The sequence below is a fragment of the Pseudophryne corroboree genome, chromosome 2 (assembly GCF_028390025.1).
Source record: "Pseudophryne corroboree isolate aPseCor3 chromosome 2, aPseCor3.hap2, whole genome shotgun sequence".
NCBI lineage: Eukaryota > Metazoa > Chordata > Amphibia > Anura > Myobatrachidae > Pseudophryne > Pseudophryne corroboree.
The window spans coordinates 424110308-424137370 of record NC_086445.1 but is presented as its reverse complement, the minus strand read 5'-3'; the positions used below and the strand labels follow the sequence as shown (position 1 = coordinate 424137370).

Genomic DNA, 27063 nt, shown 5'->3' with positions numbered 1-27063 from the left:
GCCTCCCATATGCACCAGTTGTCTGGAGTTTGTGGAGCATTCAGTATGGCCACTTTAGTGGAAATGCGCATAGCAAAGAATCTACCAGTAAACCCTATATTCTCAATCCTCTGTATATGGGTGGCTCCAGGTGAAGCAAAACACCCAGTGCCCTGTTCTGAACTAAAATATAGACAGAAGAGACAAACAGGTGGTTTGGTGAGGGGGTGATGTATCCCAAAACATGCTAAATTATCTGATCAACGGTCAGTTGCCGCTATGTAAATGTCACACTCCAATTACATTGGAAGGCTTGGGATTTGAATTCCTAATTATTCATCCATTTATAGAACAAAAACTGTATATAACATTCCCTTTAGGTGGTAATATATAAATATGTGTACCCCTATATAAAAATGTCAACTTAAAAAAAAAATAAGAGAGCAAGATGGATGTGTGAACTTTTTGATTCATTCTGATGTGTGTTGGCAATTCAGTCTCTCCGTATCACATGTCCACTCATCTTATATGTAACTCTGCCATTCCACTTGCCTCTATTTACCCACTCCTGTTATAACCCTACTTCCCTCTCATTCACCCCTGTCCTAAAGGTTGTTCTGTTTCCACTTGATTGAAAACTAGGGACAGACTAATGAGGCATTTTTCTGAAAGAATATTTACAGTAAATCCACTGAAAACACCCGTTTTCAGGAGTTACCCACACATATTAAGGATCACAAGGATTTGACAAGGAGGGATCAATGCAGAAGCAGCCCATATAGGTTTCTTTAGGATCTGGTATGCTGTTGGATTTACGAAGCTCCAGAATCTTCTCCGTCTGGCTGCAATGACTCATCCGTCAACCGCGTATATGTGCTGGATCCAAGCGCGGAAACAGAGTGATAGCACAATAGAGTGATTTGTGGGGATGGGCTCTTATTTGAACCCGTGTCTGAGCAAGATGTCCTTGCTAAATTTGCTGGAAGATTTTCCCTGTAACTCTACCACTTTTGGTGATATAAACATATCCCATCTGCATATAAAATGGCGGATAAAATAAATTGCCCACCTAATACTGCATTTAAAGTGAAATTGCAATTGAAATATTAGTAGGAGCAATATAGTTTAGTGGTATTTTAGTGATTTTTAATTTGAAGCTACTGTAGTTGTCTTTTAGTCTTCTCGCACCATTGGAACAGAGTGTCCATTGTGTTGTATATGTATTCACTATGGTAATGTCCTAACATACTCCTTTCCTAACCCTTAGGGGTATCATGGGAGGCTGTAAAATGATGAATGTTCTTTTAAAGGGTAATTAAATAGTTGGAAGTCTGATGCATCCAATGTGTATCATACAGTACATGTAAATGGTCTGGATGCCTTTCTTTACCATACAGAAGAGGGCAGTGTGCCTGGCAGTGTCAGATGTGCCTATCCCTGGAGACTGAGTGTTGAGGCTCATCCCCTGGGTGTATGATGCATGGTATTAATGTCAGGCTGCACACATTATTCTCCCACTACATTTGCTGTGTCTGCCATCACCTCTTGTATAACAAGGAATTATGTGCTGAATAATCCGTCTGTATGTCCTGCTGAAACCTCAGCCCACTTATTTGCTAGATTTATGTGGTGGGAATTGAAAGCACCTTGAAGTGTTTAGATAAAACACAAAAAGACAATGTAAACATTTCCCCTGAGCTGATTGGAAGCCCACGTGTTGGGTGTATCTGCCCATGAAGATGGTGCTGTCTGGCTGGGGACTTTGTGTAGTTAGTTTCTTTCTGTTCACAACATTGTGTCTTTTGTTTCTGTGTAGAAATGACCTAGATTCTTAAGAGGAAGACAGCTTGCAGCTGCAACACAGCTTGAGACAATGGCTGCTGTATGTGTGATGTAGTCAGAGCTTCCACTCACCAGGGTGTGTTCTCTCTTTGTGTACAGGTTGCTTTGAATGCTGCATTAAGTGCTTGGGAGGAGTTCCATATGCCTCACTGGTGGCCACCATCCTGTGCTTCTCTGGAGTAGCCCTCTTCTGTGGTTGTGGTCACGTGGCCCTCACTGGAACACTAACCATCCTTGAACAGCACTTCTCCTCCACTCCTAGTGACCATGTCATCCTGACTGAGGTGTAAGTACAGACACCACTGAGCTAAACTGCCACTTACGCAGAGCCTGAACCTTTTACATGGATTGCCCACTCATCTGCTACAAAATAAAATGCAGTTATGTTCATAGATGACAATATATTGTGTAGCTGAGCAGTCATACATTTTCTGCTTAGATTCTAACAGAGGACACATGTCTGTCTACAGCATAACCTATATAAAGTGATGCAGTGCATGTTAAATAGGGTTTTCATTGTAAATTTTGCAGATTAAACATTAACGAGCAGATAAGTGCTTCATATGCTTGTGGATACTTACGCAGTGAATAAGGAGATGCCTAATTCAGAGCTGTACCTAATGCATTTGCAGATGCGATCCCATACACAGCGGATGTGAGAAAATATGCTAATGCAGTGAGACCCCCTTCGGCGCAGCATCGCAGATCCCCGCTACTGCACAAACACACAGCGGTCATTGTAAATGCTTCTATAATCCACTCAGAGTAACCCTATAGTGGTGCAGTATGGCCACGGGAATTGAGACAATGGCGACATGTTTTCTGTGTACTGGATCGCAGTTTTAGGCTGAGACACGCCCCAAAAACGGTTGTCGGATCTGCATTTTTTTACGCCACAATCCCCTTTTCCTTCTCCAAATGTTCCATAACGGTCAGTCACTTTGCAAGTAAATCCTCACTACGAGTGACATCGCTAAGCTCCCTTGGTGCTTGCGCAGTGCGACTGTGACCATGCATGTTCAGATGATAATCGCTTAACTCTAAATATCTGCATTGCATACATCTCTGAATCAGGCCCAATATAAGATAACACCGTGTAACCATAAAAACTATAATCTGTTCCAAGCTTGCACATTATGGTCAAAGGCAGCTTCACTGATGCCAGCATGAGGAAATTATTACTGCCTATAGACAGAAAGTCAGAGACCTCTTTTGGACTGAAGTGTTTTCACGCAACATGCAAAGTTTCTCAACACTCTGTGACCTTTAGAAAATTAGGAAATACAGTGTGTAGTAAATTTCCTCATCCACTAACAGACTTAGTAAAAAGAATAACTTCATATATATTGCCTACAGCTACAGCCCCATATGTTGCTAGTGTATGCATTGGCTTTTAGAAAAAGCAGCACTAATGTAGGTCTTTTGGTGAACTGATTGTATACATATAGTATACAGCTTAATGAGAGCTGTTGTTGTTTTGCAGAATCCAGTTAATGCAGTATGTTATCTATGGAATTGCATCTTTCTTCTTCCTGTATGGAATCATTCTGTTGGCAGAGGGTTTCTATACTACCAGCGCAGTAAAGGAATTGCACAGTGAATTTAAAACCACGGCATGTGGACGATGCATCAGTGGAATGGTAAGAGTTTGGATAACCATGCCTTATGTTGAAAGTTAATGAACTTCGTAAAGGCAGTCAAAAGGGACAGGCCATTTTGTGGTCCTGTGCACATTATCTACTATTCATATATGCTGAGGATGAGTCCCACTCACCCTTAGCTCTGAAAGGGCTAAAATGCAAAGCACTACTGTGTTGTAAAAGTTCTGCTTCAGATAGTTTGTTTTGCTTTTTTAGATTAATAATCTACTTTATTACAAAATCTGATCCTGGTAAAAAATGAGGTAATGATGTTTGGATGATGACCTACATATGGCTGTGGTGCATATGTGCACATCACACCTAACGTTTATGACATGCTTCCACTGCACACACTGTTCACATTAGGTACTACTTGCGCACACAATGCAGCTGGGGGAGGCGCATTGTTAGAATACTGGGAGGAGGCAGTGTGGTGGTGACGGCTAAAGTGACTCTGTAGATGACTGGTCCATGTATTAGTATACTATGATATAATCTTGTATTTTGGATGTTATAAAATGAAAATGTTAAATGTTTAAAGTTTTCACCTATTAATGTGTTTATTGCCCTTCTTTCTTGTTAGTTTGTGTTTCTTACCTACATCCTTGGCGTGGCCTGGCTAGGAGTGTTTGGTTTCTCTGCCGTTCCTGTTTTCATGTTTTACAACATGTGGGCATCTTGTGAAGTTATCAAAGGGGTGCCTGTAAACTTGACGACTGAATCGGATCAGATCTGTGTAGACATTCGGCAATATGGTATATAAACTTTCATTTCTTTCTCTCTTCTATGTTGGTTTTCCCATGAAAGTCTTACACTGCATAAGACATGAAAAAGAATAATCTTTAAAAACATATAATGGGCTACTAAAAAAGTTTATCTTGTGCAGATATCTCCAAACAAGGCTCATACTTAGTAATGACCTGTGATTATCAATAGAAGGTTGTCCAACAACAAAGTGGCCTAATTCCTAATCACTCTAATCCCCCCTACCAGTAATGTACTGTAGTTACATATTGTGTGTGTAGATTTTGTGGTTGCCATATTCAGTGCAGTTCTTAAAATATAATTCTGCCAGTTTGTAGAGAGGGTGAATAATCTGTGTGGGTGCATGTGAAGGAACACAGATGGCCAGTGGGTGGAGAAGACTGTATGCTGAGTTGTTTGTAGGAAATTTGAATGATTGTGTTTCTATCTATACAGGTATTATTCCATGGAATGCTCTGCCCGGCAAAGCTTGTGGGACAGCTTTGGAAAACATCTGCAGTACCAATGAGGTAGTTAGACTGATAATAAAGTATGATTCTGCCTGTTACGTGACTTCCTTCGTTACAGTTTTGAAGCAATAGTTTAACCAGTGACACACTTTATAATGCATATTATTATTACATCTTATTTACAAGGCGTCACAAGTGTTTTGCAGCGCCACACATACGGCAGACGTTAGAACAATACAGGGTATACAGAACTTAATATTACAATAACTGAAAAACTAAAACAAAGCACAGGTAACAATTAGCACCACAATTCTCACTACACAATACAGCTGAGATGTAAGGAAGCAACGGAGTAATCCGCGTAATACTAGGACGGGCAGCGGTTGGAAGTGATAAACAGTAATGAGAGGAGATGTGGGTATAGACCGTCACTGAGTAGGAGAGAGCTGTAATTAAACTGCGAGAGAAGAGGTTTGTGAGAACAGGGCCCTGCTCCAAGGAGCTCACAATCTAGGTGGAGGGGAGAGACAGACAGGTGACATGAGGTGCGAGCAAGGAGGAGGTGGCCTGAAGGCAGGAAGTAGGCAAGGCATAGATGGCCAAAGCATGAGGCAGGGGGTTGGGAGTGCGGCCTTGAGACTAGGTTATCAGAAGGGTGTGCTTTGATGTACAGGTGGGTGTAGCCCATTTCATTAGGGTGTGCACCTCCTGGGGGGATGTCTATCACCACCCAGGGGACGTGAAAGCAGATGGCTTATTCTAATTTTTCCCTAGTTAAAATTAAATGATAAACACAAACCTTCACCATTTAACGAATAGCCCAGCCTCCACCCTTATTATATGAAGAGCCCTCTCTCCATATGTACCTTATTTTTTCTGATGTAGTACATTTCAGAGGCAAACCTTTCTTCTGTTTCTCTTGTTTCCTGCACACTTCATCGCCCTTGTAGCATAATCCCTTTATATCTGTAGCCATTAATCATCCCTTTAGTATCACCCTACCCCGTTTCCCACGATCCTCATTGTTACCACTGAAGAGTAATGCTACAATCAACCTTGATACTGTTGTGATCACACATCGGTCCCCTCTGAGTACAGAACATGTGCAGAGCTAGTTTTCTATTTTGACAAGAGAAAATCCCAAGCTTCAGTGGATTTCTAATCAACTGGAACCCCCCCCCCCCCCAAGTTTGTGCCGTCCTGGCAAAATTAGAGTGTGCCTGCATGCACGTGTATCGTAGTAAGGTGTAAAACAACCTGAAATATACGTTACAGTGCTGACTGTTTTGTACTACAGTTAATGCAGCATAAAAGTGGTGGGAGTAAATACACCAATCAGCTATAATATTAAAACCGGTTGCCTAATATTGTGTAGTTCCCCCTTTGTGCTGCCAAAACAGCTTTGACCGGTCGATGTAGTTATGAGGTAGGGCCTACCTGGCTTGGACTAGCTTTTCCACAATATACCACAGATGCTCAAATTGAGACTTTGTGGACTTTGGATACCTTGAACTTTTTGTCATGTTCCCCAAATCATTCCTGAACAATTTTTGCATTGTGGCAGTCGCATTATCCTTCTGAAAGTGGCCACTGCAGTCAGGGAATACCGTTGACATGAAAAGGTGTATGTAGTCTGCAAGAATGTTTAGGTACTGTAGGTGGTACATGTCAAAGTAACATCCACATGAACGGCAGGGCCCAAGGATTTCCAGCAGGACATTGTCCAGAGCAGCACACTGCCTCCGCCAGCTTGCCTTCTTCTCATAGTGCATCCTGTGCCACTTCTTCCCCCTAGGTAAATGTGGGTCACCGACCCGGCCGTCCATATGATGTAAAAGAAAATGAGCATCATCAGATCAGGCCACCTTTTTCCATTGCTCTATGGTCCAGTTCTGACGCTCACTTGCCCTTTTGTAGGTGCTTTCAGTGGTGGACAGGGATCAGCATGGGCACTATAACCGGTCTGTAGTTACGCAGCCACATACACAGCAAGCTGCAATACACTGTGTGTTCTGACACCTTTCTATCATAGCCAGCATTAACACTTCCAGCAGTTTGTGCTACAGTAGCTCTTCTGAGGGAAATCGTACAGATCCTGACACTTAACCATTTTCCTGTTTCCAACCCATCAACCCAAGAACTGACTGTTCACTGACTGCCTAATATATCCCACCCCATGACGTGCCATTGTAACAAGATAATCCATTTAATTCACTCTACTGGTCAGTTGTTTTAACGTTATGGCTCAAGGGTGTATTTTTTTGGTGACTAGTTATATTCAAGGGTGATATAAATGACCATATACTTCACGTATGGTGTCTATTTTAGGCTATATTTTTAAAAAATGTCGCCATTGCTCATTCACTTAGAACAATAGAAAGCATCTCTGTTTTATCCATTACTCCATCTGCCGTTTAGTGATGTAGGGATGAGCCTAATTGTAATCATCACCCAGCCCTGTACTAATGACCATCTACCTCTCCCAGAATGCTTCCACAAAATACAGAAGGCAGAATCTCCCCACATATCAGATATGAGGCAGCTTTTTACTTAAAAGAAAAAGTGCAATTATTAATATCTGACTCAACTTCAGATATAATTTTTTATATTTTTTTCTTAATATTATAAAATGATTAATCATTTCTTGAGACGGTAGACTATTCTTAGCACTGTTCCTTTCTTTTGTTATTTGATAGTCATCCCTGTATAGTCCGTACATAACCCTTTTTTTTTTTTTTTTTTTTAGTTTTGTGTTTTTCTTATAACTTATTACATCACTGCGCATTGCTGATTTATTGTGTTTCCAGCTGATGATAACGTTCCTATGCATTACAGACACTTCTTTTCCTATGTCTAATGTAAATGTCTCTCTGCATGTAAGAACATCCAGACTGCGCATGTGGATGCATGGTTTGGTAGCACAAGATCTGCATTTCCAGGGAGAAATATTTGGTATCTGGATAATAGATCAACAGTGTATAGGTTGACACTGTATAGTCAACATGCATAAGGACGTCAGGCGCAAAAGGTCAACATGACAGTGGTTGACACACAAATGGTCAACGCATGTTTCTCTGACGTCCTAGTGGATGCTGGGAACTCCGTAAGGACCATGGGGAATAGCGGCTCCGCAGGAGACTGGGCACAACTAAAGAAAGCTTTAGGACTACCTGGTGTGCACTGGCTCCTCCCTCTATGACCCTCCTCCAAGCCTCAGTTAGAATCTTGTGCCCGGCTGAGCTGGATGCACACTAGGGGCTCTCCTGAGCTCCTAGAAAAGAAAGTATATTTTAGGTTTTTTATTTTCAGTGAGATCTGCTGGCAACAGACTCATTGCTACGAGGGACTAAGGGGAGAAGAAGCGAACCTACCTGACTGGAGATAGTTTGGGCTTCTTAGGCTACTGGACACCATTAGCTCCAGAGGGATCGAACACAGGACCCGACCTCGATCGTTCGGTCCCGGAGCCGCGCCGCCGTCCCCCTTACAGAGCCAGAAGCATGAAGATGGTCCTGGAAATCGGCGGCAGAAGACTTCGGTCTTCAACAAGGTAGCGCACAGCACTGCAGCTGTGCGCCATTGCTCCTCATGCACACCTCACACTCCGGTCACTGATGGGTGCAGGGCGCTGGGGGGGGCGCCCTGAGCAGCAATATTAACACCTTGTCTGGCAAAATAACACAATATATAGTCCTAGAGGCTAATGTGTAAAATACCCCTGCCAGGATCCATAAAAAGCGGGAGAAAGTCTGCCGAAAAAGGGGCGGGGCTATCTCCCTTAGCACACTGGCGCCATTTTCTCTTCACAGTGCAGCTGGAAGACAGCTCCCCAGGCTCTCACCTGTAGTTTTCAGGCTCAAAGGGTTAAAAAGAGAGGGGGGCACTAAATGTAGGCACAAATCTGTGTATTATAGCAGCTATAAGGGAAAAATCACTGTGGGTAGTGTGAATCCCTGCATTATATAGCGCTCTGGTGTGTGCTGGCATACTCTCTCTCTGTCTCCCCAAAGGACTTTGTGGGGTCCTGTCCTCAGTCAGAGCATTCCCTGTGTGTGTGCGGTGTGTCGGTACGGCTGTGTCGACATGGTTGATGAGGAGGCTTATGTGGAGGCGGAGCAGGGGCCGATAAATGTGATGTCGCCCCCTGTGGGGCCGACACCAGAGTGGATGGATAGGTGAAAGGTATTAACCGACAGTGTCAACTCCTTACATAAAAGGCTGGATGACGTAACAGCTGTGGGACAGCCGGCTTCTCAGCCCGCGCCTGCCCAGGCGTCTCAAAGGCCATCAGGGGCTCAAAAACGCCCGCTACCTCAGATGGCAGACACAGATGTCGACACGGAGTCGGACTCCAGTGTCGACGAGGTTGAGACATATACACAATCCACTAGGAACATCCGTTGCATGATCTCGGCAATAAAAATAAATGTGTTACACATTTCTGACATTAACCCAGGTACCACAAAAAAGGGGTTTTATGTTTGGGGAGAAAAAGCAGCCAGTGTTTTGTTCCCCCATCAGATGAGTGAATGAAGTGTGTGAAGAAGCGTGGGTTCCCCCGATAAGAAACTGGTAATTTCTAAAAAGTTACTGATGGCGTACCCTTTCCCGCCAGAGGATAGGTCACGTTGGGAGATATCCCCTAGGGTGGATAAGGCGCTCACACGTTTGTCAGAAAAGGTGGCACTGCCGTCTTAGGATACGGCCACTTTGAAGGAGCCTGCTGATAAAAAGCAGGGGCTATCCTGAAGTCTGTATATACACACTCAGGTACTATACTGAGACCTGCAATTGCCTCAGCATGGATAGTGCTGCTGCAGTGTGGTCTATTACCCTGTCAGGACAGGGATACTATTTGCTAACCATAGAGCATATTAAAGACGTCGTCTTATATATGAGGGATGCACAGAGGGATATTTGCCGACTGGCATCCAGAATTAATGCAATGCCCATTCTGCCAGGAGGGTATTAGGGACCCGGCAGTGGACAGGCGATGCTGACTTTAGAAGGCACATGAAGATTCTGCCTTATAAGGGTGAGGAATTGTTTGGGGATGGTCTCTGGGACCTCGTATCCACAGCAACAGCTGGGAAGGAAAAATTTACCTCAAGTTTCCTCACAGCCTAAGAAAGCACCGTATTATAAGGTACAGTCCTTTCGGCTTCAGAAAAGCAAGCGGGTCAAAGGCGCTTCCTTTCTGCACAGAGACAAGGGAAGAGGGAAAAAGCTGCACCAGACAGCCAGTTCCCAGGATCAAAAATCTTCCCCCGCTTCCTCTGAGTCCACCGCATGATGCTGGGGCTCCACAGGTGGAGCCAGGTGCGGTGGGGGCGCGTCTCGGGAACTTCAGCGACCAGTGGGCTCGCTCACAGGTGGATCCCTGGGTTCTGCAAGTAGTATCACAGGGATACAAGCTGGAGTTCGAGGCGACTCCCCCCTCGCCGTTACCTCAAATCAGCCGTGCCTGCTGCCCTCGAGGAGAGGTAGTACTGGCGGCAATTCACAAGCTGTACTTCCAGCAGGTGATAATCAAGGTACCCCTCCTTCAACAAGGCCGGGGTTACTATTCCACAATGTTGTGGTACCGAAACCAGGCGGTTCGGTGAGACCCATTCTAAAATTGAAATCCTTGAACACTTATATACGAAGGTTCAAGTTCAAAATGGAATCGCTCAGGGCGGTTATTGCAAGCCTGGAAGAAGGGGATTACATGGTATCACTGGACATCAAGGATGCTTACCTGCATGTCCCCATTTATCCTCCTCACCAGGAGTACCTCAAAATTGTGGTACAGGACTGTCATTACCAATTCCAGACGTTGCCGTTGGTCTGTCCCCGGCACCGAGGGTATTTACCAAGGTAATGGCCGAAATGATGATACTCCTTCAAAAAAAGGGAGTTATAATTATCCCGTACTTGGACGATCTCCTTATAAAGGCGAGGTCCAGGGAGCAGTTGTTCGTCGGAGTAGCACTATCTCGGGAAGTGCTACAACAGCACGGCTGGATTCTGAATAGTCCAAAGTCGCAGCTGGTTCCTACGACGCGTCTACTGTTCCTGGGTATGGTTCTGGACACAGAACAAGAAAAAAGGGTTTCTCCCGGAGGAGAAGGCCAAGGAGTTGTCATCTCTAGTCAGAGACCTCCTAATACAAATACAGGTTTTGGTGCATCAATGCACGCGAGTCCTGGGAAAGATGGTAGCTTCTTACGAAGAAATTCCATTCGACAGGTTCCAGGCAAGGATCTTCCAGTGGGATCTGTTGGACAAGAGGTCCGGGTCGCATCTTCAGATGCATCGGCTGATAACCCTGTCTCCAAGGGCCTGGGTGTCGCTGTTGTGGTGGCTGCAGAGTGCTCATCTTCTAGAGGGCCGCGGATTCGGCATACAGGACTGGGTCCTGGTGACCACGGGTGCCAGCCTTCGAGGCTGGGGGGCAGTCACACAGGGAAGAAACTTCCAAGGACTATGGTCAAGTCAGGAGACTTCCCTACACATAAATATTCTGGGACTAAGGGCCATTCACAATGCCCTAAGTCAGGCTAGACCCCTGCTTCAAGACCAGCCGGTGCTGATCCAGTCAGACAACATCACGGCGGTCGCCCATGTTAACCAGCAGGGCGGCACAAGAAGCAGGATGGTGATGGCAGAAGCCACAAGGATTTTCCGATGGGCGGAAAATCATGTGTTAGCACTGTCAGCAGTGTTCATTCCCGGAGTGGACAACTGGGAAGCAGACTTTCTCAGCAGGCACGACCACCACCCGGGAGAGTGGGGACTTCATCCAGAAGTCTTCAAAATGATTGTACACCGTTGAGAAAGGCCACAGGTGACGTGATGGCGTCACGCCTCAACAAACAGCTAAAAAGATATTGGGCCAGGTCAAGGGACCCTCAGGCGATAGCTGTGGACGCTCTGGTAACACCGTGGGTGTACCAGTCGGTGTATGTGTTCCTTCCTTTGCCTCTCATACCCAAGGTATTGAGAATACTAAGAAGGAGAGGAGTAAGAACTATACTCGTGGTTCCGGATTGGCCAAGAAGAGCTTGGTACCCAGAACTTCTAGAAATGATCTCAGAGGACCCATGGCCTCTGCCGCTCAGACAGGACCTGCTGCAGCAGGGGCCCTGCCTGTTCCAAGACTTACCACGGCTGTGTTTGACGGCATGGCGGTTGAACACCGGATCCTAAAGGAAAAAGGCATTCCGGAGGAAGTCATTCCTACGCTGATTAAGGCTAGGAAAGATGTGATCGCAAAATATTATCACCGCATATGGCAAAAATATGTTGCTTGGTGTGAGGCCAGGAAGGCCCCAACGGAGGAATTTTAACTGGGTCGATTTCTGTACTTCCTACAGTCAGGAGTGACTACGGGCCTAAAATTGGGTTACGAGAAGGTCCAGATTTCGGCTCTGTACATTTTCTTCCAAAAAGAACTGGCTTCACTGCCTGAAGTTCAGACTTTTGTTAAGGGAGTGCTGCATACTCAGCCCCCGGTTGTGCCTCTAGTGGCACCGTGGGATCTCAACGTGGTGTTGGATTTCCTGAAGTCGCATTGGGTTGAGCCACTTAAATCCGTAGAGCTAAAATACCTCACGTGGAAAGTGGTCATGCGGTTGGCCTTGGCGTCGGCCAGGCGTGTATCAGAATTGGCGGTTTTGTCATGCAAAAGCCCTTATCTGATTTTCATATGGATAGGGCGGAATTGAGGACTCGTTCCCAATTCCTTCCTAAGGTGGTATCAGCTTTTCATGTGAACCAACCTATTGTGGTGCCTGCGGCTGCGTGGGACTTGGAGGACTCCAAGTTACTGGACGTAGTCAGGGCCCTGAAAATAGATGTTTCCAGGACGGCTGGAGTCAGGAAAACTGACTCGCTATTTATCCTGTATGCACCCAACAAGCTGGGTGCTCCTGCTTCTAAGCAGACTATTGCTCGCTGGATCTGTAGCACGATTCAACTTGCACATTCTGCGGCTGGACTGCCGCACCCTAAATCTGTAAAAGCCCATTCCACGAGGAAAGTGGGCTCTTCTTGGGCGGCTGCCCGAGGGGTCTCGGCTTTACAACTTTGCCGAGCTGTTACTTGGTCGGGTTCAAACAATTTTGAAAAGGTCTGCAAGTTTGATACCCTGGCTGAGGAGGACCTTGAGTTTGCTCATTCGGTGCTGCAGAGTCATCCGCACTCCCCCGCCCGTTTGGGAGCTTTGGTATAATCCCCATGGTCCTTACGGAGTTCCCAGCATCCACTAGGACGTCAGAGAAAATAAGATTTTACTCACCGGTAAATCTATTTCTCGTAGTCCGTAGTGGATGCTGGGCGCCCATCCCAAGTGCGGATTGTCTGCAATACTTGTATATAGTTATTGCCTAACTAAAGGGTTATTGTTATAAGCCATCTGTTAGTGAGGCTCAGTTATATTTCATACTGTTAACTGGGTATAATATCACGAGTTATACGGTGTGGCTGGTATGAGTCTTACCCGGGATTCAAAATCCTTTCCTTATTGTGTCAGCTCTTCCGGGCACAGTATCCTAACTGAGGTCTGGAGGAGGGTCATAGAGGGAGGAGCCAGTGCACACCAGGTAGTCCTAAAGCTTTCTTTAGTTGTGCCCAGTCTCCTGCGGAGCCGCTATTCCCCATGGTCCTTACGGAGTTCCCAGCATCCACTACGGACTACGAGAAATAGATTTACCGGTGAGTAAAATCTTATGGGTTTTTTTACATATTTTCCCAACATTTGCTTGATTTACTATCCACGTGGACTATGATTTGGAATAGTAACCTATGGCGAGCGCAGTGAGCTACCTTGCCCGAAGCATGGCGAGCGGAGTGATCCTGCAGGGTACACATTTCAACTGATGGTGGGGACATATTAGCAAACATACACAATTTAACAAAAATACTGAAAAAGTGTTGACCATTTGTGTGTCGACCATTGTCATGTTGGCGTTTTACAGCTGTTGACCTTCACCGCTGTCAACCTAAACACTGTATGTAGATCTTCTATACCAAACCTGAAATACTCTGGGCGTGCCAGGCAAAACTTTTTAGGATTCATCATATATAAATTTGTAAATAGATTAATGAGTGAATGTAATTCCCTTTACTCATGCATCTTCAGTCTGTGTGTGCATTTTTGTGTTGTGTTTTATCCCCTGCTCAGCCTCTGTTACCTCTCTGATTTCTCTTCCCAGTTCTACATGTCCTACCACCTCTTCATTGTGGCCTGTGCTGGGGCAGGAGCTACTGTTATTGCCCTGGTGAGTATGAGTGAATGTACAGCGTAAATGTTGCATTCCACGTAATCCTTATAGAATTGGGGTGGTGTCACTTTGGTGTTATCAGGTTTAGCGCTTTTCCAGGTTAAGAGCCGCTCATGCCTAAAATGTAGTGTTTCTGTGGCAGCTGGAACAGAGCAGCGCTTCTATGTCCCACAGCTCATAAAAGTCTTTCTAATGGTCTGTGTGAGTGATCTATTCAAACAGTGTTGGGGCAGATGTATTAAGCCTGGAGAAGTGACAAAGCAGTGATAAGTGCAAGGTGATAACGCACCAGCCAATTGGCTCCTAACTGTCAATTTACATATTGAAGCTGATTGGCTGGTGCGTTATCACCATGCACTTATCACTGCTTTATCACTTCTCTAGGCTTAATACATCTGCCCCCATGTATTTTTTTAACTGGACAGCAACTTTATTCCGCTCTGTAGACAATCTTACCAACCACTACAGTTAGCATGTTAAAAACTGCCTGAGTGATTGAAAAAATGCTTGCGTGACATCCTCTCCAGTCTGCTAAAAGTAATGATTTACATTGAAGTGAATAGAACCAATGTGACACAACCCTTCCTAAGTTACTATACATACTGTAGTCAAGGCCTACAATAACAACTATATAGTTTGACTGTCTATATAAATTTAATGAGTCATTTTAGTAAATAAAAATCACCCCAATTATTGTGCTATTATGGTCTGTTAACACCAACACTTTACATGTAATATGGATCATGATATACCATAATAGACACACAGACTGCTCGCATACAAACGCACTGTATACCGACAACATATCCCCTTGTAAAAATAAGAGGGATACTCTAGTTAGTGTCCATGGACATTCGTATTTTCTCTATCGTCCTAGTGGATGCTGGGGTTCCTGAAAGGACCATGGGAATAGCGGCTCCGCAGGAGACAGGGCACAAAAAGTAAAGCTTTTTCCGATCAGGTGGTGTGCACTGGCTCCTCCCCCTATGACCCTCCTCCAGACTCCAGTTAGATTTTTGTGCCCGGCCGAGAAGGGTGCAATCTAGGTGGCTCTCCTAAAGAGCTGCTTAGAAAAAGTTTAGCTAGGTTTTTTATTTTACAGTGATTCCTGCTGGCAACAGGATCACTGCAGCGAGGGACTGAGGGGAGAAGGAGTCAACTCACCTGCGTGCAGGATGGATTGGCTTCTTGGCTACTGGACATCAAGCTCCAGAGGGACGATCACGGGTACAGCCTGGATGGTCACCGGAGCCACGCCGCCGGCCCCCTTGCAGATGCTGAAGACAGAAGAGGTCCAGAATCGGCGGCTGAAGACTCCTGCAGTCTTCAAAAGGTAGCGCACAGCACTGCAGCTGTGCGCCATTTTCCTCTCAGCACACTTCACACGGCAGTCACTGAGGGTGCAGGGCGCTGGGAGGGGGGCGCCCTGGGAGGCAAAATGATTACCTATAAAGGCTAAAAATACCTCACATATAGCCCTAGAGGCTATATGGAGATATTTAACCCCTGCCTAATTTTTCTAAATAGCGGGAGACGAGCCCGCCAGAAAAGGGGCGGGGCCTATCTCCTCAGCACACGGCGCCATTTCCTCTCACAGCTCCGCTGGTCAGGACGGCTCCCAAGTCTCTCCCCTGCACTGCACTACAGAAACAGGGTAAAACAGAGAGGGGGGGGCACATTTATGGCGAAAATTTGATATAACAAAGCAGCTATAAGGGAGCACTTATTATAAGGCTATCCCTGATATATATATATAGCGCTTTTGGTGTGTGCTGGCAAACTCTCCCTCTGTCTCCCCAAAGGGCTAGTGGGTCCTGTCTTCGTTAGGAGCATTCCCTGTGTGTCTGCTGTGTGTCGGTACGTGTGTGTCGACATGTATGAGGACGATATTGGTGTGGAGGCGGAGCAATTGCCAAATATGAGGATGTCACCCCCTAGGGAGTCGACACCGGAATGGATGCCTTTATTTATGGAACTACGGGATAGTGTCAACACGCTAAAGCAGTCGTTTGACGACATGAGGCGGCCGGACAATCAATTAGTGCCTGTCCAGGCGACTCAAACACCGTCAGGGGCTGTGAAACGCCCTTTGCCTCAGTCGGTCGACACAGACCCAGACACAGGCGATGACTCCAGTGGTGACGGTGACGAATCAACCGTATTTTCCAGTAGGGCCACACGTTATATGATTTTGGCAATGAAGGAGGCGTTACATTTAGCTGATACTACAGGTACCACTAAACAGGGTATTATGTGGGGTGTGAAAAAACTACCTATAGTTTTTCCTGAATCAGAAGAATTAAATGACGTGTGTAATGAAGCGTGGGTTGCCCCGGATAAAAAGCTGATAATTTCAAAGAAATTATTGGCATTATACCCTTTCCCACCAGAGGTTAGGGAGCGCTGGGAAACACCTCCTAGGGTGGACAAGGCGCTAACACGCTTATCTAAACAAGTGGCGTTACCCTCTCCTGAGACGGCCGCACTTAAAGATCCATCAGATAGGAGGATGGAAAATATCCAAAAAAGTATATACACACATGCAGGTGTTATACTACGACCAGCTATAGCGACTGCCTGGATGGGCAGTGCTGGGGTAGTTTGGTCAGAGTCCCTGATTGAAAATATTGATACCCTGGACAGGGACAATATTTTACTGTCGTTAGAACAAATAAAGGATGCATTTCTTTATATGCGTGATGCACAGAGGGATATCTGCACACTGGCATCACGGGTAAGTGCTATGTCCATTTCGGCCAGAAGAGCTTTATGGACGCGACAGTGGACAGGCGATGCGGATTCAAAACGGCATATGGAAGTTTTGCCGTATAAAGGGGAGGAGTTATTTGGAGTCGGTCTATCAGATTTGGTGGCCACGGCTACAGCCGGGAAATCCACCTTTCTACCTCAAGTCACTCCCCCACAGAAAAAGGCACCGACTTTTCAACCGCAGCCCTTTCGTTCCTTTAAAAATAAGAGAGCAAAGGGCTATTCATATCTGCCACGAGGCAAAGGTCGAGGGAAGAGACAGCAACACGCAGCTCCTTCCCAGGAACAGAAGCCCTCCCCGGCTTCTACAAAAGCCTCAGCATGACGCTGGGGCTTCTCAAGCGGACTCGGGGAAGGTGGGCGGTCGTCTCAAAATTTACAGCGCGCAGTGGGCTCACTCGCAGGTAGATCCCTGGATCCTGCAGATAATATCTCAAGGGTACAGGTTGGAATTAGAGACGGATCCACCTCGCCGTTTCCTGAAGTCTGCTTTACCAACGTCCCCCTCCGAAAGGGAGACGGTTTTGGAAGCCATTCACAAGCTGTACTCTCAGCAGGTGATAGTCAAGGTACCTCTTCTACAACAAGGGAAGGGGTATTATTCCACTCTTTTTGTGGTACCGAAGCCGGATGGCTCGGTAAGGCCTATTCTAAATCTGAAGTCCTTGAACCTGTACATAAAGAAGTTCAAGTTCAAAATGGAGTCACTCAGAGCAGTGATAGCGAACCTGGAAGAGGGGGACTTTATGGTATCCTTGGACATCAAGGATGCGTATCTCCACGTTCCAATTTACCCCTCACACCAGGGGTACCTCAGGTTCGTTGTACAAAACTGTCACTATCAGTTTCAGACGCTGCCGTTCGGATTGTCCACGGCACCTCGGATCTTTACAAAGGTAATGGCCGAGATGATGATTCTTCTTCGAAGAAAAGGCGTATTAATTATCCCATACTTGGACGATCTCCTAATAAGGGCGAGGTCCAGAGAACAGCTAGAGATGGGATTAGCACTGTCTCAAGAAGTGCTAAAACAGCACGGGTGGATTCTGAATATTCCAAAATCCCAGTTAATGCCGACAACTCGTCTGCTGTTCCTAGGGATGATTCTGGACACGGTTCAGAAAAAGGTTTTTCTCCCGGAGGAAAAAGCCAAGGAGTTATCCGAGCTTGTCAGGAACCTCCTAAAACCAGGAAAAGTGTCTGTACATCAATGCACAAGAGTCCTGGGAAAAATGGTGGCTTCTTACGAAGCAATTCCATTCGGCAGATTCCACGCAAGAATTTTCCAAAGGGATCTGTTGGACAAATGGTCAGGGTCGCATCTTCAGATGCACCTACGGATAACCCTGTCTCCAAGGACAAGGGTGTCTCTTCTGTGGTGGTTGCAGAGTCCTCATCTATTGGAGGGCCGCAGATTCGGCATACAGGATTGGATCCTGGTGACCACGGACGCCAGCCTGAGAGGCTGGGGAGCAGTCACACAAGGAAGAAACTTCCAGGGAGTATGGACGAGCCTGGAAACGTCTCTTCACATAAACATTCTGGAACTAAGAGCAATATACAATGCTCTAAGCCAGGCAGAACCTCTGCTTCAGGGAAAACCGGTGTTGATCCAGTCGGACAACATCACGGCAGTCGCCCATGTGAACAGACAGGGCGGCACAAGAAGCAGGAGTGCAATGGCAGAAGCTGCAAGGATTCTTCGCTGGGCAGAGAATCATGTGATAGCGCTATCAGCAGTGTTCATCCCGGGAGTGGACAACTGGGAAGCAGACTTCCTCAGCAGACACGATCTTCACCCGGGAGAGTGGGGACTTCATCCAGAAGTCTTCCACATGCTGGTAACCCGTTGGGAAAGACCAATGGTGGACATGATGGCGTCTCGCCTCAACAAAAAACTGGACAGGTATTGCGCCAGGTCAAGAGATCCGCAGGCAATAGCTGTGGACGCGCTGGTAACGCCTTGGGTGTACCAGTCGGTGTATGTGTTTCCTCCTCTGCCTCTCATACCAAAAGTATTGAGAATTATACGGCAAAGAGGCGTAAGAACGATACTAGTGGTTCCGGATGGGCCAAGAAGGACTTGGTACCCGGAACTTCAAGAGATGATCACGGAAGATCCGTGGCCTCTACCTCTAAGGAGGGACTTGCTTCAGCAGGGTCCCTGTCTGTTTCAAGACTTACCGCGGCTGCGTTTGACGGCATGGCGGTTGAACGCCGGATCCTAATGGAAAAAGGCATGCCGGAAGAAGTCATTCCTACTTTGATTAAAGCAAGGAAAGAAGTAACCGTGCAACATTATCACCGAATTTGGCGAAAATATGTTGCGTGGTGCGAAGATCGGAGTGCTCCGACGGAGGAATTTCAACTGGGTCGATTCCTACATTTCCTGCAATCAGGATTGTCTATGGGTCTCAAATTGGGATCTATTAAGGTTCAAATTTCGGCCCTGTCGATTTTCTTCCAAAAAGAATTGGCTTCAGTCCCTGAAGTCCAGACCTTTGTTAAGGGAGTGCTGCATATACAGCCTCCTGTGGTGCCTCCAGTGGCACCGTGGGATCTCAATGTAGTTTTGGATTTTCTAAAATCTCATTGGTTTGAACCACTAAATAAGGTGGATTTGAAATATCTCACTTGGAAAGTGACCATGCTTCTAGCCCTGGCTTCTGCCAGGAGAGTGTCAGAATTGGCAGCTTTATCTTACAAAAGCCCATATCTGATTTTCCATTCGGACAGGGCAGAACTGCGGACTCGTCCGCATTTTCTCCCTAAGGTGGTGTCAGCATTTCATCTGAACCAGCCTATTGTAGTGCCTGCGGCTACAAGTGACTTGGAGGACTCCAAGTTACTGGACGTTGTCAGAGCATTAAAAATATATATTGCAAGAACAGCTGGAGTCAGAAAATCTGACTCGTTGTTTATATTGTATGCACCCAACAAGATGGGTGCTCCTGCGTCTAAGCAGACGATTGCTCGTTGGATCTGTAGCACAATCCAACTGGCACATTCTGTGGCAGGCCTGCCACAGCCTAAATCTGTAAAGGCCCACTCCACAAGGAAGGTGGGCTCATCTTGGGCGGCTGCCCGAGGGGTCTCGGCATTACAACTTTGCCGAGCAGCTACGTGGTCAGGGGAGAACACGTTTGTAAAATTTTACAAATTTGATACTCTGGCTAAGGAGGACCTGGAGTTCTCTCATTCGGTGCTGCAGAGTCATCCGCACTCTCCCGCCCGTTTGGGAGCTTTGGTATAATCCCCATGGTCCTTTCAGGAACCCCAGCATCCACTAGGACGATAGAGAAAATAAGATTTTACTTACCGATAAATCTATTTCTCGGAGTCCGTAGTGGATGCTGGGCGCCCATCCCAAGTGCGGATTATCTGCATAAATTGTACATAGTTATTGTTAACTTATTCGGGTTATTGTTGTAGGAAGCCATCTTTCAGAGGCTCCGCTGTTATCATACTGTTAACTGGGTTTAGATCACAAGTTGTACGGTGTGATTGGTGTGGCTGGTATGAGTCTTACCCGGGATTCAAAATCCTCCCTTATTGTGTACGCTCGTCCGGGCACAGTACCTAACTGGAGTCTGGAGGAGGGTCATAGGGGGAGGAGCCAGTGCACACCACCTGATCGGAAAAAGCTTTACTTTTTGTGCCCTGTCTCCTGCGGAGCCGCTATTCCCATGGTCCTTTCAGGAACCCCAGCATCCACTACGGACTCCGAGAAATAGATTTATCGGTAAGTAAAATCTTATTATTTCTTACAGATTTTCATTGAGTCATTTTCTTCAAATAAGAGCAAATCACACATTTTTTCATGGGTTTTGTTAAATGTAATAGAATACACATAATTTAGTACTATTCAGAAATTAAACGTTGTGCCACAGTGAGATAATTGACTCTAAAAGAAAGTACAGAACTCATGAACAAACTGCTATTCCTGGTGCGTTTATTGATCCCTAATAGGATGCAGCTGAATGTTTGGTTCTATACTGCATTGGAGCGGGATTTCTCTGTTTTAGCTAAAGTATCTTGGAAAGAATTGGAACTAAAAATGAAAGTGCTGGTATTCTACACTTCAGTGTGCTACATACCATGAAGTATGATTATATGATGAATGTAAATTACTCCTTCTTTATCTAATGTATGTGTTTCTCGTTGCCTAGAAGTTAAGAATTGTCAGTTTCAGATGCTCTGTATCTATCTTTCTATCTGGGATGTGGTTAATTTACCGGCAGTCGGGATCCGAGCGTTCAGGATACAGATGCTAGAATCCTGACATCCGGGAAAAGGGCAGTAGTTGGAATCATGACCAAATAGTGTGGCGCCAACGGACCCAATGTGTTGCAAGCACAGCGAACCCGCACTGGGACTTGCTGTACTAGCTGTCTGTATTCCAGTGTCTGTCTGCTGACCGCTGGGATCCCGACCGCCGGTAAATCATACCGAATCTATCTATCTATCTGTCTGTCTACTGCATCTATCTATCTTATCTATCTATTCTATCCATCCATCCAGAAGTGTGTCTCTCTAGATAATAGACAGTGTGTATAAATATGTCATACTAATAATCCCAGAACCCTAAAAGAATAGTATTCTTCTCTCCATGTCCTGGTCACATATTGTATTGTCTAACAGTCGGTGGGAATAGACGTACTATTGCAGAGGTTTCTGAGGTTCTTTACTTCTGACCATTGAGAAATATTTAATACACATCAACCTTCATCTTCCCTGATTCAAAAAGCTGAATCTGTAGCTGAGTGATGTCCGAGGCTGTATGAGGCATTAATGTGCCCTATCTTACACACCTTTTTATTTTGTTCTTTTCCACCAGCTGATCTACATGATGGCAACCACATATAACTATGCCGTTTTGAAGTTTAAGAGTCGGGAGGATTGCTGCACTAAATTCTAATCTGTTTTAGTCACAGCATTAGAGAGACTGATTGTTGTAGCTTAATCTACCACTGACACCCTGGACTAAAACTAAGTCTAGCAATTCAGATTTTCTATGAACATTGTTTTTTGTTTTGTTTTTGTAAATAGTGTCACTTATAGCCTTGTGGAGGAGTAATAATAATAAAATGATTGTATGTAAGCACAACAGTGGATGAGATCTGGCTAAATGCTGTTACTTAAATGAAAGCACATTCATTTTGGCTACTAATGTGGCGTGCCTTTCCCTGTCTATTCAACTCCCCTTAACTGTGGTACAGTTACAATTGTAAATGATATAGGATGCCCAGGATGGACAGAGTATTATCAATGCCAGATGCAGCAACGTATCAATATATATATTTATCTTTTGTATGATCCCATACTAATCCGTAACAAACTTATCTTCTCCCCATTTGCCCAAAGTCACAAAAAGTTGTACACTGTTTTTTATTTTTCACAAGGTCACGCACTTGTACAGTTTCAGCAAATGAAAGTAACAGATTATTATTTATTAGCCAGATCTCCACTAGACTAATACACATTTTGCCATTAGATAGAAGTCAAATAACTTGATTTGCAGTTACTGGAGGCCACTCTGGCCAGGAAGAGAGGAAGTGATGTAACGTGTGACAGGAAGTAGTGCAGAGAAGGATTTCTGTGTGACCTAATTATCACTGGATACCAGCTCATTCTGAAATGAAAGTGTTTAAAGAAACCTATGAGCACTAGCAATGATTTCATTTTTATATAACCTATTTTTGTAGTTGAATAAAGTGGCAATAAAGACTAATTTGTGGACTGCATGCTTCTGTTTATAAACCAGTTACCTCCACAGTTCATTTAATACATGAAGACCAATTCTACTTAATGGATCATACATATTTTCTCTTTTAGTATGTCTCGATATGTTTTTTGCACTTGTGTACATGTATCTATTATAGAGTATTTGTTTGATATATAAATATATAACAAAATAAAGTATGTTTTTTTGGTTTCATTTTTTTTTTACCTTCTTGAGAAAAGTTTGTTGGTTTAACCACTTTGCAAAAAGGATTCCTGCAGAGTTCTGCTTACTAATGCCCTAAATTGCTTGTCTTACCTTTGTCCAGCATAGTATAGACAGTGCATGCATGGATATAAGGTTATTAATTTTCACTACAGTGTTACAAAAACAGATTAACTTTTTTTTTCAATTTACTCGTAGACTATTACTACTACAGTTAGTACTCTAACAGCTGCTTGCTTTGCCTCTTGACACGTTTACTAGCCATCGTCCTCACCCTTCTCTTGCAGATCCACTTCCTCATGATTCTGGCTGCTAATTGGGCCTACTTAAAGGATGCAAGCAAAATGCAGGCCTACCAAGACACTAAAGCCAAAGAAGAGCAAGAACTGCAAGATATCCAGTCACGGTCAAAAGAACAGCTCAATTCTTATACATAAATCACCATAACAGCATGAGAAGCAGTAGCGCTTATGGCTAATTAATGAATTCAAACGGCTAATGATTTAATAAAACAAAAAAAACTGCTACTAGATGTGATTTTGTACAGTTTAAACGAATTCCAGTGCATAACAATGGTGTCTTTGTTCCTCCCACACATTTTGATCTCAGGCATTTTAAAAGGAAGCACTTTTATAAAGGAAATGGCGGTTATGGTCTATTTTTCCCTCCCGGGTAATACAAAAATAAGGAACTATAGAATTGGAGAGGTGGTTATTATTATATGCGCTTGTTATATCAAATACTTAAATCTGTCCAATTAATGCTTAGTAGGCATAAGTACACGTTAAACTCCTACGCTAGTGTTGCCATTTTGAAATGAAACAATTAACCTGAGTGCATTTCTTTATGTCACTGATGCTTCCAGAAATGCCTGAGCATCGGGAAAGGTGGCTGAATACCAGTGGAAGCAGCCAATGTGTGGATGAACCAATATTCATGAGAATATTTCACTAGGATGTCGCTAGGGCATGAGAGACAAAATGCCCGACTCCTCCATCGCTGGTTCATGTCGAATTGTTTAAATTGACTGAATATCTAAAGTAGGCCATTTTATAGGGTTCAGTCTTAGGTAATAATGGCAAATACAATTACAGTGGTGCATTTGAAGATGTAGTATTACGTTGTTGCTGTAGGTCACTTATATTTCTATAGTTAATAGTGATTTTTGGTTTGACAGTTGCACTTCTTAAATATGAATAGAAAATAAAAAAGTGAACTGTACACAGGTGGGTAGGTGTGGGTTCCCCGTCTACTCCATGTTCTACAGGTATTCCTAATTGTTGAAATGTGAACAGACCGTGTTCAGATATTTTTGTTGACTACAATCCTGAAAGGACAACTTTATTTTTTTGTACACTTTTTTCAGATTAAGTTGAGTTGTTAAGGGCTTGTGCACATGGGCATTGCTACAGCATGGGCAAGACCAGGAACTTCTCACTGTGTTTGAAGCAAATTAGCAATTCCCAATGCTTCCCTGTAGTTTATATGGGTTCAGAGAACACACCTGAGTGACAAGGGCTCTGAACAATGAAAGTCAGGGAGTCATAGCTTGTAATAAACACTCGGTAGACGTGCAGTGAGTTCCAATAATATATACACACACAACTTGGGTCACAGGGCATTTAATAGTCTTTAAGGATACAGGCTACATGCTTAAGATTATTGCCCATGTGCACGAGACCTTAATGTATTTAGAGAACATGTAACATAGTAGCTTAGCTTTTTGTTAAAGCCAGTGCATGCAATTGCTCATTATTTCTACTGCACTGCAGGTGATTGTTTCAGCCCAGTGTCCTAATGTATGGATAATGAAGGCAATTTTTTTTCACTATTTTGTGTAGTTGAAGTTTTCTTTTTGAGTTCTAGATAGTGTATTATTTTTATGTAAAAGAAAAAAAAAGTTATCTTTTGCTATGTATAAATTTTGTAACCTAACAGTGAATCAATATTTTCTATCAGTGCCAAGGGCTTCCTGTAGTTATATCCAAGTGTTATAATAAATATTTGTAGATAAACCTAGCGGCTCTGTGGTGATTTAAGATCTAGTTTTTGCTACATCTATGTTTTAAAGCAGGGGTGGGCAATTATTTCAGCTGGGGGGCCACTTAACACTTTCCATTGAATATCGAAAGCCGCACACAAAACAATGTGGCTCCAGCAGGGTACTTATCGCAGATTATGCTTCGAGTGCATTCCCTACTGCCACCAACATTGAATAGTCAGGTGTCAAAACACCACTTGCTAACGATCACATTTAATAATAATTAAAAAAAAAACTTTTTACAGTTATCTTCCCTCTCATCTCCTCCCTCCGTGGACAAATTAATCAGCTCCCCTCCCCAGACAAAGTTACCAGCTTTCCTCCCTGGACAGAATTGCCAGCTGCCCCCGCCCTGGCACCCCCACACTGGGCACCCCTGCCCCCTTGCCAGGCAGGTCCCGCTGCCACCCGCCATCCAAACATGTACCTTACTTAGGTGCTCTTCCCCGAGTCCAGATAGTGCTGTGCCTGTGCTGCTGTATGTGTTCAAACTGCCCGCCACACGCCGTCCAGATCCATGCTGCAGCTCTGCCTTTGGCTCCACCCCCAACAGCGCCTGATATCACAGGTAATCTGGCCGGCTGTACCCAACATGACCAGGCTTACTCAGCAGCGCCCACGGCTCAGAGGTAATGCAGCGCAATGACAAGCAGCTCAGCCAGTCGGGCGCTTGTCATTGCACACTGAAGCGGGCCGGGCAGGATCAGTTCACGGGCCGCATGTAGCCCGCGGGCCGTAGTTTGCCCACCCCTGTTTTAAAGGCACAAAGTTGTCTTAGAGCCAAAAACACACATCCTTGTTAAGGTTTGCATTTGCCTAAGGATTAGATCATTATTAGTGTTCTGATTAGTAATAAAGAAGACTTTCTTACTCATTAGTGTATTATGTGCACATATCTAGTGTGCGTAAATACGCAGTACTGTATGTTCTTTGCCACTACCACATGTATTCAGGCTAATTGCATAACATCTCAATACATTGTGTTTGTGATGCATGAATTTGGTCCGGGAATGGCTGTACTGTATCCTCCTCGAGTCACCAAAGATCACACATATTAGTTATGATGCCCAAACATCTGCAATTAATTGGGACAATTTTATGTTCTGCTAATACCTGGGATCGTCAAAATCCAGTATTTAACAGTCTTGATTCTCCGATTCCAACAAAAAAAATGATCGGAATAGTAGAATCGGGGATTTTTAACAGGTAATATTTAGCCACATTCTACCCCCATCCTGGGGAAAATTAACTGATCGGCAAAATGGTTTATGATAAATAGATCAGCATCTGGGAATCTCCGCTTATATGTATAGGCCGCATTACTTATTAGATACACTATACTGAAGAGTAGCTAACACAGTGGTTTCCAAACAATTTATGGCAGCCATAAATTCTTCTTTTGCCTATCATAAAATGTGTACAAATAAAACTGCAACACTGTCCACCGTCACATAACTGACCCTGAGGATGACGGGTAAGCACAATTAATGTCATTTTTTCTGAATTGCTCAATGAGGAAATTTGGGTGTAGGGGTCAATGAAAACCAAAATGCTGATACTCTAGGGCAGGTCTGGGCAACCTGTGGCTCTTCAGCTGTTGTGAAATTATATATCCCAGCATGCCCTGCCACAGTTTAAGCATTACCTAATAGCAGAGCATGCTGGGACTTGTAGTTTTACAACTGCTGGAAAGCCACAGGCTGGCTCTAGGGAACCCTGATTCACGAAAGTTTGGGAACCACTGACCTAACTAATAGTTACTTATGGGATAGGTGCTAGATTTGCAAAGAGACTCTCTTGGTTTGCTCTATTTTACACATGAAATACCTAAAGGAGAATAAAAGCGCAGTACGTCCTTTACTGTGTGGAGTTTGTGTATTCTCGTCATGCTTGTGGGGGTTTCCGCCGGCACCTTGGTTTCCTCACACAGTCCAAAAGTATGCTGGTTAATTGGCTCCCAACAAAAAATTTGCCCTGATGTTTGTATGTGATCCAGGTATTTAATAGGCACACGAATGTAATAGTTATACATAATTACACATGATATTGTTTACAGGAACATTTATTACTATTTTAACATATAAATCATATTCCTTATGTCTACTGAGTAACTTGATTTTCTACCCAAAATATTTTTGTCTTGCGCATTTATCACTTTAAAAAAAAAATATCACACCTTCACGTCGTCAGCCGTTTGTTTTATTTAGATTTCACTTTTAATTCAATAATTAATATTATTGTCAGTAGTTTGGGTCTATTATTTTAATATATATAAAATTTATTTTAACTCATTGAATATTTCCACACATTTACTGTGACCCTGAGTGTCCCATTGGAAATTTTCTTGTGGTTTGAAAATGTATCT

At 44.3% G+C, this 27063-nt stretch overlaps 1 protein-coding gene across 6 annotated transcripts in view; it reads left to right on the top strand.

Annotated features, from left to right (window-relative positions):
• The window catches only part of GPM6B (glycoprotein M6B), a 236112-nt gene extending 211440 nt beyond the window's left edge, over positions 1 to 24672 (top strand). For 4 of the 6 annotated variants that reach the window (XM_063953529.1, XM_063953532.1, XM_063953528.1 and 1 more), the window contains 6 exons: positions 1921 to 2107; positions 3305 to 3461; positions 4045 to 4216; positions 4662 to 4735; positions 13873 to 13938; positions 22945 to 24672. In XM_063953529.1, the coding sequence (XP_063809599.1) occupies positions 1921 to 2107; positions 3305 to 3461; positions 4045 to 4216; positions 4662 to 4735; positions 13873 to 13938; positions 22945 to 23094 (806 nt within the window). In that variant the 3' untranslated portion in view covers positions 23095 to 24672. Of the gene's footprint in view, positions 1 to 1920; positions 2108 to 3304; positions 3462 to 4044; positions 4217 to 4661; positions 4736 to 13872; positions 13939 to 21547; positions 22649 to 22944 lie in introns of those variants that run through there. The other 2 variants (XM_063953530.1, XM_063953533.1) reach the window with 1 other exon arrangement.
• The last annotated feature ends 2391 nt before the right edge of the window (positions 24673 to 27063 follow it).